The sequence below is a fragment of the Macaca fascicularis genome, chromosome 5 (genome assembly GCF_037993035.2).
Source record: "Macaca fascicularis isolate 582-1 chromosome 5, T2T-MFA8v1.1".
In the NCBI taxonomy this organism is placed as follows: Eukaryota; Metazoa; Chordata; class Mammalia; order Primates; family Cercopithecidae; genus Macaca; species Macaca fascicularis.
The window spans coordinates 156,131,936-156,144,053 of record NC_088379.1 but is presented as its reverse complement, the minus strand read 5'-3'; the positions used below and the strand labels follow the sequence as shown (position 1 = coordinate 156,144,053).

Below are 12,118 nucleotides of genomic sequence, written 5' to 3'. Positions count from 1 at the left end.
TTAAATCACAAATTTTGCTTACTGAAAAATATTTTATAACAAAAAGAGGTATGAAAGTAACAAAAAGAGGTAAGAAAGTAAGGCAAGGGAATCATTAAGGAGCTTGAGGAGGGAGCAGCAGGAAGGGTTGATGACCCCCTGTCTCTAAGCCAGCTTCCCTTGCTGCTCCCCTCCCTGCCTTCCCAGGACCCAGGTGACACTGATTAAATGTTCATTTTCCTAAAGTCTCTACCAAATTCACCCTGGGGTAAAAAGGGGCAATACAGATGGTGGCTTTGATTTTTCATCTCTGAAACAACTAACATAAGAACCCCAAATCATTAAAAGCCTGATTCAATAGTCAGTTGAATTCAACAATCAAAATGATTCATTTGAACCATTTCGAAGAAGAACTATTAAAAAGAATTAGCAGCCTGTCACCAAATAGCTGGTTTCTCTTCCAGTTCAAATGTGCCGTAGTGTTTTCCTGTTCGTTTTTTGTTTTGGCGAGGACTATGTTCAGCAGAAGAATAGACCAAATGTGAATTGTTTTAGGAGAAAGTTGACACTAAAATCACTATTGTATTTCTAAAAAGTCAAAAATGTATGGTAATTCTTAAGAAGACACATCATTTGCAGCAATATTGGATATATCCATGAACCAACTATAGCATAAAGGATGCAGGGCAGAAAAGGAAATGGGAGGGCATTGGATAGTACCATTATGAACAAACATTTACAGAGTACTGACTGTGAAGCAGAGTCTAACACAGAGACCCTGCCTGCATCAGACACTGCTTAGATAAAGGGGACAGACACATGCCCAAAACCTTAAACAGCAGTGCACACTATCATGCTTAGTGTGAAGTGAGTGCTATAGACGGACAGTCTGAGAGTTCAGATAGGGTGTGGTTAGGCAGAATGATGCTATCCCCCGCCCCACAAAGATGTCCACATCGTAATCCCTGGAACCTGCAAATGTGTCACATTTCATGGCAAAGGAGTATTAAGGTTGTGAATCAACTTGACATAGGGAGATTATTCTGGATTATCCTGGTGTACTCAGTGTCATCATAAGAGTCCTTTAAAGTAGAAGAGGGGGGTAGATGAGGAAACCAGAGTCATAAAGAGATTTTTTTTTTTTTTTTTTTTTTTTTTTTTTTTTTGAGACGGAGTCTCACTCTGTCGCCCAGGCTGGAGTGCAGTGGCCGGATCTCAGCTCACTGCAAGCTCCGCCTCCCGGGTTCACACCATTCTCCTGCCTCAGCCTCCCTAGTAGCTGGGACTACATTAGCTAGGACTACAGGCGCCCGCCACCTCGCCCGGCTAGTTTTTTTCTGTTTTTTTTTTTGTTTTTTTTTTGTATTTTTTAGTAGAGACGGGGTTTCACCGTGTTAGCCAGGATGGTCTTGATCTCCTGACCTCGTGATCCACCCGTCTCGGCCTCCCAAAGTGCTGGAATTACAGGCTTGAGCCACTGCGCCCAGCCGAGTCATAAAGAGATTTTTAAATGCTACACTATTGGAGGAAAGGACAACAAGCCAAGGAATGCAAGTGACCTCAGGAAACTGTGAAAGGCAAGGAAATGGATTCTCTCCCAGAGCATCCAAAGGGATTATAGCCTAGCAAACACCTTAATGCAGTGATCCCCAACCTTTTTGGCACCAGGGGCTGGTCTCATGGAAGACAATTTTTCCATGGACCAGGTGCAGAGGGCTGGTTTCAGGATCATTCCAGCATATTACATTTATTGTGTACTTTATATTATTATCACATTGTAATATATAATGAAATAATTATACAACTCACCATAATGTAGAATCAGTGGGAGCCCTGAGCTGGTGGTCCCATCTGGGGGTGATGGGAGACAGTGACAGATCATCAGACATTAGATTCTCTTAAGGAGCATAAACCCTAGATCCCTCCCATGTGCAGTTCACAATAGGGTTCACTCTCCTGTGAGAATCTAATGTGGATGCTTATCTGACAGTAGGCGGAGCTCCAGCAGTAATTCTTGCTTGCTTCCTGCCCTGCGGCCCAGTTCCTAACGGGCCATGGACTGGTACTAGTCCATGGCAGAGGGGTTGAGGACCCCCACATTAATGGGTCTAGTGATACTCATTTTGACTTCTGGCCTCTAGAACTTTAAGATAATACATTTTTGTTATCTTAAGCTGCTAAATTTGTGGTAATTTGGTACAGCAGCAATAAGAAATGAATACAAGGATGCTGAAGAGAGAGAGGAATCAGGGACAGCTTCATGGAGAAGGTGGTTCTTGAGCCATGCATTAAAGATACTAAGAGTGGTAGTCACAGAATGAGAGTCCTAGAATTGATAGTCTAGATATTGAGCTAAACCTGTCATACCCTTTAATTCATTTATCCTCATAAAAGCTCCATAAGGATAGTATTTTCCCATTTTGTAGATGAGAAAACTGAGGCTTAAGGAGGTTAAGTAACTTGTACAGTCACTATGATGCAGTATCATTTGCTACAACTAGTTAATAGCTGGCCTTTTAACAACATGATGGCAGCTGACGTTTGTGGTATGCTTAAGTGTACAGACAGGGTGCTAAGAATGTCACTGGCATTATCTCATTTAATCCTCTCAAGATCTAAGTGATTTATACTTTTTCTGAGGCCTAGATTTATTTGACCAGCAATATGATTGGGTTGAAGGGGAAGAAACTGGGGCCAGAAAATCCAGTCAGGACCTAAGAGTCCAGACAGTGCTGATGAGAACCTAAAATGAGGGTAAAAACAGTAGGGATGGGAAGGAGAAAACATTCCAGAGATAGTCTGCTTCTTTGTTGAAACATAAATTCTTTTTTTTTTTTTTTTTTAAGACAGAGTCTTGCTCCATCCCCTAGGCTGGAGTGCAGTGGCGTGACTTCAGCTCACTGCAACCTCCACCTCTGGGGTTCAAGCGATTCTCCTGCCTCAGCCACCTAAGCAGCTGGGATTACAGATGTGCACCACCATGTCCAGCAAATTTTTGTAGTTTTAGTAGAGACAGGGTTTCGCCATGTTGGCCAGGCTGGTCTTGAACTTCTGACCTCAAGTGATCCGCCCACCTCAGCCTCCCAAAGTGCTGGGATTACAGGCATGAGCCACCACACCCAGCCAAGACATAAATTCTTGTTTGAAAAAACTTCCTTTCCATCTCCAATCAATTCTTCCCTTCCTGGGTGATTAGGTTACTGCATTTTAATGAATTGTAATGAATTTAGGCACCTTAATTAATGAATGGTGTCAGCACTGATAGTGCTGTAGACCAGACTTTCCCATTTATCCATAGAAGTGTGGGCAGCAGCAGCCATGTAAACTTCTCTGTCACATGTCTTATTTCTCCCCTGCAGTGGTAACTGACAGAGACCCTCTTTAATTTCTTAGCTTTTTTAACCAAGAGAGTAGGAACTTTCTGACTTAAGTTCAACAATGTGTTAGTTCAGCAACAACAAATACATATTTATTGAAAAGCTCTCATTTAAAGAATAGGCCATCACTGTGGGAATCTCAAATATAAATAAAAATCAGTTTGGAGACACACCTAAACAAGGCTGTCAAATAGAAAGCAGAGGTAGATTCATATTAGTTGGTGTCAGTAACTTTGTAGAATGAGCACTGCCTTCTTTTCTAGTATGTGTGTGTGTGTATATATATATATCTGCTTGAAGTATATACTTGAAATATATATTTATATATATATATATTTGCAGTTTTCTCTCTCTAAATATAAGAACCATTTAAAGTGTTTAGAAAAGTATTTGAAATTTTGATATCTGATAAGTAAAATCCCATCCATGTTCTATTTGTTTGGAATCAATTATGCAATCTTCTAAAGAATCACCAGAGTAAGATGTATGAACACTGGGTATCTTTTGTCTTATAATGGATGAATTCATTGTTTTATTTATTCTGCTTGTCATAAGTAAAGATGTAATGACATTGCTGCTGCAAATAATTCCTTTTCAGCCCCAAGGAGCCTTTAGTTAATTCTGAATGGCACAAAGGGTTTATGTAGGGTTCATCCATATTTTAAAAATGATATCTACTATATATACTCCCAAGCTGGAACTTAACAGTAATGCTTGGGAGTATGCTGCAGAATCACTTCATTGGTAATGCTCCTGCTAAAGATATTTTGATATGCCAAGATGAGATATAAGAGATTCACTTTGGTCGGGCGCGGTGGCTCACACCTTTAATCCCAGCACTTTGGGAGGCCGGGATCATGAGATCAGGAGTTCAAGACCAGCCTGGCCAGTATGGTGAAACCCCGTCTCTACTAAAAATACAAAAATTAGCTGGGTGTGGTGGCATGCACTTGTAGTCCCAGGTGAGGCAGAAGAATCGCTTGAACCTGGAAGGCAGAGGTTGCAGTGAGCCGATTGCACTCCAGCCTGGGCGACAGTGTGAGACTCTGTCTCAATTAAAGAAAAAAAAAAAAAAAGATAGACTCACTTTAAACCACTTCTTACTCCATTGTGAGTATATCTGTGTATATTCATTCATATAGACTGAGCCTCCCCCCTAATTTCAAAGAATGATTTCAGGTCTTTCATTTCCAACTTAAGTTAGTAAAGTAAGTCCCTACCCAATGGGGTTTGATTTTTCTCTCCAGTTAAGTGATCAAAGCTAAATCATCAAAGCCTGAATGTCTTACAACAGATTCTAATAAGCTCCGAGTTGGCTATTCTTCTTAGTTTTAATCAAAGCAAAGATGGCATTTGCATTTTTGTCATTTCCATTTCAAAGTGTTGTTAGAGTCAGAATCACCCTGAATGGTTCCACATCAGTAGGATCTGCATAGCCGTACCCAAAAGCTGTCCCTGCCAGAACAGGGGCCCATTTCTGCATAAGTGGTATAACACCTAAATACATAAACATTGGAATCATGTGTCTAGATTACATGGAACCAAGTTGACATGAAAAGAAAACATGGATAATCTGGAGTTCTTACACAGAGTCCTTAACCCATGATAACATCCTACCACTCTCCTAACTGTTCTTCAGTCCCCTTGACAAACCATGGGTTCCCCCACTGCATCCCTCACATCTTCCTCACAGCATTTATACATATACAACCAACAGTCTTTGTGCCAGCTCTGCCTTGTTTTGTGTTTTTTTGGTTTTTTTTTGAGACAGAGTCTCACTCCGTCACCCAGGCTGGAATGCATTGGCGTGATTTTGGCTCGCTGCAAACTTTGTCTCCTGGGCTCAAGTGATCCTCCCACCTCAGCCCCCTGAGTAGCTGAGATTACAGGCATGCATCACCACGCCCAGCTAATTTTTTTGTTTTTTTGGTAGAAATGGGGTTTTGCCATGTTGGCCAGGCTGGTCCCAAACTCCTGACCTCAGGTGATCCACCCACCTCAGCCTCCCAAAGTGCTGGGATTACAGGTGTGAACCATGGCGCCCAGCCTCTGCCTTATTTTCTGGCTTTGTTCTACTTACAGAGTACTCTTCTATTTCTCAGTTAGCGTTGTTAACCATGAGGCATGGATGAGAGGGACAAGGAATACAAGAGGGGTGTGTGTGTGTGTGTGTGTATGTGTGTGTCTGTCATACATATCTACAAAACCATTACATGGTTACCCAGCCATGGCTACCCTCACACTGAGAATGTCCTGCTGGTCTTTGAGTGACCTAAACCATCATGCTCTGCTGGGTGGGCCCCTGGAATAAGTATATCATCCATAGCAAATGTGTAGCATTTGGCAAATTTTAGAGTTAAGGCATTTTATTTTTAATAACTCTTTTTTTCATAGAAATGGTGAGACTTTGGGCCAGAAAGTTATTCATATGATTTCTAAATATGCAGAAGTTCAGAAAAGCTTTAGAAATATTCTTCCCCAATTATTTGAAAATTGGAAACTCTAAAAAATTGGAAGGCTGAGTATGGTGGCTCATACCTGCAATCCCAACAATTTGGGAGGCCAAGGCAGGAGGATCGCTTGAGTCCTGAAGTTTGAGACTAGCCTGGGCAAAATAGGGAGACCCTGTCTCTACAAAAAAAAAATTAATTTGCTGGGCATGGTGGCATGTACCTGTAATCCTAACTACTTCAACTACTTGGGAGGCTGAGATAGGAGGATCACTTGAGCTCAGGAGCTCAAGGCTGCAGTGAGCCGTGATTGCACCACTGCACTCCAGCCTGGAGTACAGAGCGAAACCTTGTCTCAAAAAAAAAAAAAAAAAAAAAAAAAAAAAAAGAAAGAAAGAAAGAAAAGAAAAGAAAAAAGAAAAAATTCGGAGAATGTGCTGAAGAGTATTTGGTTTGAAAGAAAACCCATACACTTAAAGCACTCTATATAGCCAAATTAAATTTCCATGTTTGCTGTAGATCTGTTCTCATTCTTAAGGGGATTTTATCCAAATGTTTTGTTATTGTTGGCAAGAAAGCAGATTCTGAATCCACCCTCGTGATTTGTTTTGTTCAGTCTTGGCTTTTGGAACAAAATAATAACCACTTACTATTTTGCCAAAAATTTATTTCTGCTAATATATTTCTTGACAATTGCACAATAATCTTGACTGTCATGAAAATTACTTTGTTTAAAATGTAAGTATATGAAAAAGTATAAGTAGATAAGACACACAGATACGCAACACACACACACCATTATTTATATGTATTAAGCTAAAATATGGCTCTATGGCAAAATGTGAAATCAAAATATTTGTATACTTTGAGGGAAAAGATCAAGCCAAGAACATGTGTTTCAATTTGTTTTTCATTGTCAAGAGGTGAGGGATGGGAAATATTGTGAGTAATGGATAATTTACCCTTACCCTCAGATTATCAACTATATGAGTTCTTAGGAGTAACATTTTATAAGTACTGTGTATCTATATTTACACAGGAATGTAACACAGATAACACTAATAGTGAATTTGTGTTATCAAGTCTTTTCTTGAATTTTAATTACTGGTTCAATAGAGAAGTGCTATGAGAAGGCATTCGTATTTTCTTAGAGCAGAAAGTGTAAAAATGACTGTAGAATTTCCTGTTTTAACCAAGAATGAAGGAGAGCTGTGAGCCATTTGCTTCCTGAGTGGCCACATTCCAGCTGTGCAGACTGGTCATAGCACATCTGCCAATCAGAACAGGCCCTGGAGGGAAGCCCTTGGATACTGAGTCTTGTTTACATGCATCGTGACTCTGTTTCTCCCTTCCTCTTGTGTGTTGTACCACTAGGAAGATTAGTGGGGAAATTTGCTATTACATGCCTAAATAAACTATGAAGCTAGGATCACAGCCACAGCAAATGATGTTCTGGACAGAGTTTTAGCTCGACTTTAGCCACAGGTAAGAGTTGTTGCTTTGTTATATGAGGATAGCTAATCTGTATTCAGTTTCTGGCTTTACTTTGAGACATTATACTTCATTTTTGTAGCGAAGTTAGCAGGCTAAAAACTGGAGAAGAATGATTGAAAGAAATGACTTAAATGTGCCCTGCGTTACTATGACTTTAAAATCTTAATGCTCATCAAATGAAAAACATGATATTTTCATTTAAGGGAGGAGTAAAACCAAGTTAAATTAAAACAGAAAAGTTTTAAAAGCTGCAGTAATACTAAGTCACAGTGTAGAGAAATTGGAACCAGAAATGTGCTAACACTCTGTGTTTGGAAAGCATTATATCTAAGCAGACATGCTTTATTGTGGATCTTTTTACTTACTAGTCTTTCAGAGAACAGTGTTTTCGTGAGTACTAACTCTTTGGCTTTGACAAACATTTCTTTTTTATTATGAACTCATTCAGAAAGAATTGTTACATATGTTTAACTGTATAAATCCTATTCCTTTTCTTCCATATTTCTTTCTAGAAGTTTTAGAGTATGTTTCATAATCCTCTTATTCTGTTCCACCAGCAATAAAATTAAGGAAAAACTAAAAGAATTCCTGTCTAATCTTTACGTTGCCATTAAATTCTATCTTGTTAGCATTAATTCAGAAGATACTATAGAAAACTGTATTTTGATAATATTCCATAGGATTTTTTCTTAAAGTCATTGCTTAGGATATGTTGTGGTTTGTATATTGTTTTACATTGTTTATTTTTGCATAACACTGTGGCCTTTTACTTCATTTATTTTTAAATCTTAAGCATATAGTGGAGGAAAAATTGTTATTCAGATTCAAAAAAGACAACCTGTGGGTTTTATGATTATTTCTCTTATATATGATAGTCTCAAGGTTGATTAATAGCATTTTACAGCAGTCTAGAGAGGCACTTTTGAAAAGTTCAAGCATCTGTGCTCTTATTTCTTACCCTATAGCAGGGTTTCTTGACCTCTGCACTACTGACATTTTGGATGAGATAATTCTTTTGGTGAAAGGGACTGCCCTATGCATTGTAGGACCTTTAGCAACATTCCTGCTTTCTACCCATGAAGAGCTCCCTTCTTCCCAGTTGTGACAATCAAAAATTTTATATGGAGGGCACATTATATCTCATTACTGGAGAAACATTGAAATCCAACTTCTGAAACATTCTGGGTGATAGATAGTTAAGGGTGAAGCTGTATTGGTCTTAGTATTTGCAGATGTTGTAGCTGACTGTTCATTTTTTCCCCCTCCCCATTCTGTTAGAAGCTTCTGCCAACCATGATTCATGGAATGATTTTTTTGAGCTGAGTAATCTGTGGCTTTGCAGTTTCCTTGCTTTCTTTCCTTAGCTAAATCTCTTCTAGTGTTAGCAAAGTATTTAGCACGGGAAAGATCTTTTAAAATGAAATAATACATGTAACGATACGTTTTCCAGGTAGATGATTTTAACAAACCATAAGCTTTTACGCCTGTCCTTCGTTGTGTCTTTTCCGCCTCTGTCAGGCGAACTGTAATGAAGAGCCTTATAGTTAGGAAGACACAACTGCCTCTGAACAGTCCTTTGTGAAATCTAATGGTGTGGCAGCTGGTATTTAAAAACTTCTTTCCAGAGCTTTTAAAGAACATTTTCACATGTAACCATCTTCTTTCTCTACAGATCGCAACGAACGAAATAAACCAGAACACCGTTCTTCAAGGTATGAATTTACAGTATCTAATAATTCTGTATAAAGCTTCTTATTTGAAAAGTATTGTTGGGAGGCAATGTAAGTGTCCTCTTTAGAGTTACTGTCTATTGGAATCTTCTGTGGCATTCAGAGAAGCTTCATAAGGGAAATCTTGTTCGTTCTCTGAATAAAAATTTCATATAAAACTATTGACTACCTGGAAAACATGTTTTATTTTAAGAATTCCTATCAGTGACAGATATATTTTCATAAAAATTATTTTACTCTCATTTCTTTATTTTTGTGACTTATTTTCCTCCCCTCCCTGTAACCAGTATTTTTATAAGTGTGTATTGCTGTTTTCCTAATCATAACATGAATATAGGCTCACTGTAGAAATTTAAAAGATATTTTAAAAATACAGAGCATGAAAAAAGCAGAACAAAACAAAACCCAGACTGCCTTCCATCAGCCAGCGATGGCTGGCTATTGCTAAAATTTTGGTACGTTTCTTTCTAGACTTTTAGATTATATGTGTGTATATATATTCAAATGGATTATTTTATATTTTTGTTAGGTATTTCAAGTGGCGGGGAAGGTTGTATCACTTAAGCTCTCAACCACACTGAGTGTATTTCACTAGAATTCTCTGACACTGAAGAGTACATTAAAAAATCCTTGTCAAAGTTAGAGATGAAATATTGTCTGACTTCTCATAGGCAGGACTGACAGGCTATATTTAATATTTTTAACCCAGTACTATGAAAGATTATAATTTTCTAATATTTATTTCTTTTTATTCCACATTCCACCACCTTTTAAAAATATTTTATGTTGTGGGAATTGTTAATGTACTCATTGGGTTGACTGCTTTGGTAAACCAAATCCTCACTGACCTCAATCAATAAAAATATAAAATCTATAAACATTTCATTACTTAGAATAGCAATGCATTTTGCAGAAATTGTCAATCAAAATAAGTTAGTGAGACCTAATCTGAGAGAAGAATATAGCTGGATATTTAGAATATTGACTGATTTTTGTTTTCCAGGTACAATTTACATATGTTAAAATTCATTCTTTTTTGTGTATAATCTTATTAGTTTTGACAGGCATGTACAATTATGTATCTACCACCATAATCATTAAACAGTTCATAAGATTCTTTTATTTTAGATACCTAAAGAAAAATAGCAGCCAGGCATGGTGGTTCACACCTGTAATCACAGCTACTTGGGAGGCTGAGGCAGGAGGATCGCTTGAGCCCAGGAGCTCACAACTAGCCTGGGCAACATAGCAAAACACTGTCTCATCTCTGTTAAAAATAAAAATAAGGCAATGTTAGAGAAAGGACTTTGACAGCATGCTTAACTGTGAGTGACATAAAGTTGGAAGGGTAAAAAATACTTAGGATGGTAAAAACAGGATCCCTAAGAACTTTGACATTCTGAAGATTGGACTGAACTGAGCAATATGAATTTTAATAGGTGCAAATGCAAATCCTTAGAATGAAACACCAGTGGAACATAAAAAGATAAGGGAGATGTGACTTAGCAATATTTTTGAAAAAGTCTGAAGGACTTAGTTCTTCATAAATTCACCATGAATCAAAAATCTTATGTCATTACGTCTACCTTCCCCCAAAAAAGTCTGCACTGATTTGATTACACTGAAAGAAGTTTAGTGTTCAGTCTAAAAGTGGTAGCTCTAGATCATACTTTTTTTTTGTCTTTGAGACGGAGTCTCGCTCTGTATTTCAGGCTGGAGTGCAGTGGCGCAATATCGGCTCACTGCAAGCTCCACCTCCCAGGTTTACACCGTTCTCCTGCCTCAGCCTCCCAAGTAGCTGGGACTACAGGCGCCCACCACCACACCTGGTTAATTTTTTGTGTGTTTAGTAGAGATGGGGTTTCACCCGTGTTAGCCAGGATGGTCTCGATCTTCTGACCTCATGATCCACCCGCCTCGGCTTCCCAAAGTGCTGGGATTATAGGCATGAGCCACTGCACCCGGCCTAGATCATGTTTTTGATATTCTATTCAATTCGGGGTCCATAAGACCTTGAAAATTTTAAGTATGCAGTGGATTGGCTATATAGATACCACATGGGGACCTTAAAAAACAAAACAGAATCCCATGCCCCACCCCAGAGATTCTGTTTAATAAGTCTCGAATGAATCCTCAAAATCTGTATATTAAACAGTGATTCTGATGCGTAGTCAGGTTGGGGACCACTGGTCTAGAATATAGCAGCGGAGTTGGGACAGGGAAGATGAAAAAGAAGAGTAAGATAAAAGTCAAAGCTAAACCATAGGAAGACTGGTGTGAGGAATTGGGAGAACTTAACCCAGATGTAGAAGTTTGGGGAAGTGCATGGGATGGAAATGATAACTGACTTCAAACACCCAGAGGCTGATACGTGGAGGAAACTAGCAGAATTCTTCCTAATAAATACTGTTCCGTACTAAGAGGAACCCTGGCCGCTGGAGGAATGGCAGATTCTGGGTCTGGGCTAAGGGAAAATCAAGATGATCCTGGACATCTAGTTGTGGTAGAAAGCTAGGAAGTGCTCAACTAATGGGGCCATGTTGAAAAGAGAGATGGTAGCATCAAGGGATTTTCACTGGCCAAATTTTGGGGTAATTTCAGTATCCAAAAAAATGATGATAATGGATCCCATGTAGAAGAAATGACAGAACTTAGAAAATCATCATTTTGTAATTCTCAAAGTAATAGTTGATGCAGGCAAAGATCATCAGTGGCAGCTAAAACTTCTGTAAAAAGTTGTTGGGAAACCAAAAGATACCAGCTGCTGTTTAAAAAAAAAAAAAAGAAGAAGAAGAAGAAAAGGTTATTGGGAAAAGTTGTTAAAATATCACCCCATAGATCAATTTTTAATTGCAAAGGGGGAAAATTTACCATTTCAATGGAGAGACCTAGTGGTCACCATCTAAATCAAGTGGTCAACATGTATATTAGCACTAGTGAGATAAGTAGTACACTTATGTAGTAGTCCTAGGGAAAAAAAAAATGCTGGGAGAATATTCCAGATAACAAGAGACCAAAGAGGCCGGGCGCGGTGGCTCACGCCTGTAATCCCAACACTTTGGGAGGCCAAGGCACGTGAATCGTTTGA

General features: G+C 38.8%; 1 protein-coding gene across 38 annotated transcripts in view; it reads left to right on the top strand.

Annotated features, from left to right (window-relative positions):
* The window catches only part of SH3D19 (SH3 domain containing 19), a 196,319-nt gene that overhangs the window by 85,740 nt on the left and 98,461 nt on the right, over positions 1 to 12,118 (top strand). For 12 of the 38 annotated variants that reach the window (XM_045392938.3, XM_005556066.5, XM_074040578.1 and 9 more), the window contains one exon: positions 8,973 to 9,012. The exons of 3 other annotated variants lie outside the window; for them this stretch is intronic. In XM_045392938.3, the coding sequence (XP_045248873.2) occupies positions 8,973 to 9,012 (40 nt within the window). Of the gene's footprint in view, positions 1 to 7,146; positions 7,292 to 8,638; positions 8,892 to 8,972; positions 9,013 to 12,118 lie in introns of those variants that run through there. 23 more of the 38 variants (XM_065545579.2, XM_065545577.2, XM_074040590.1 and 20 more) reach the window with 4 other exon arrangements.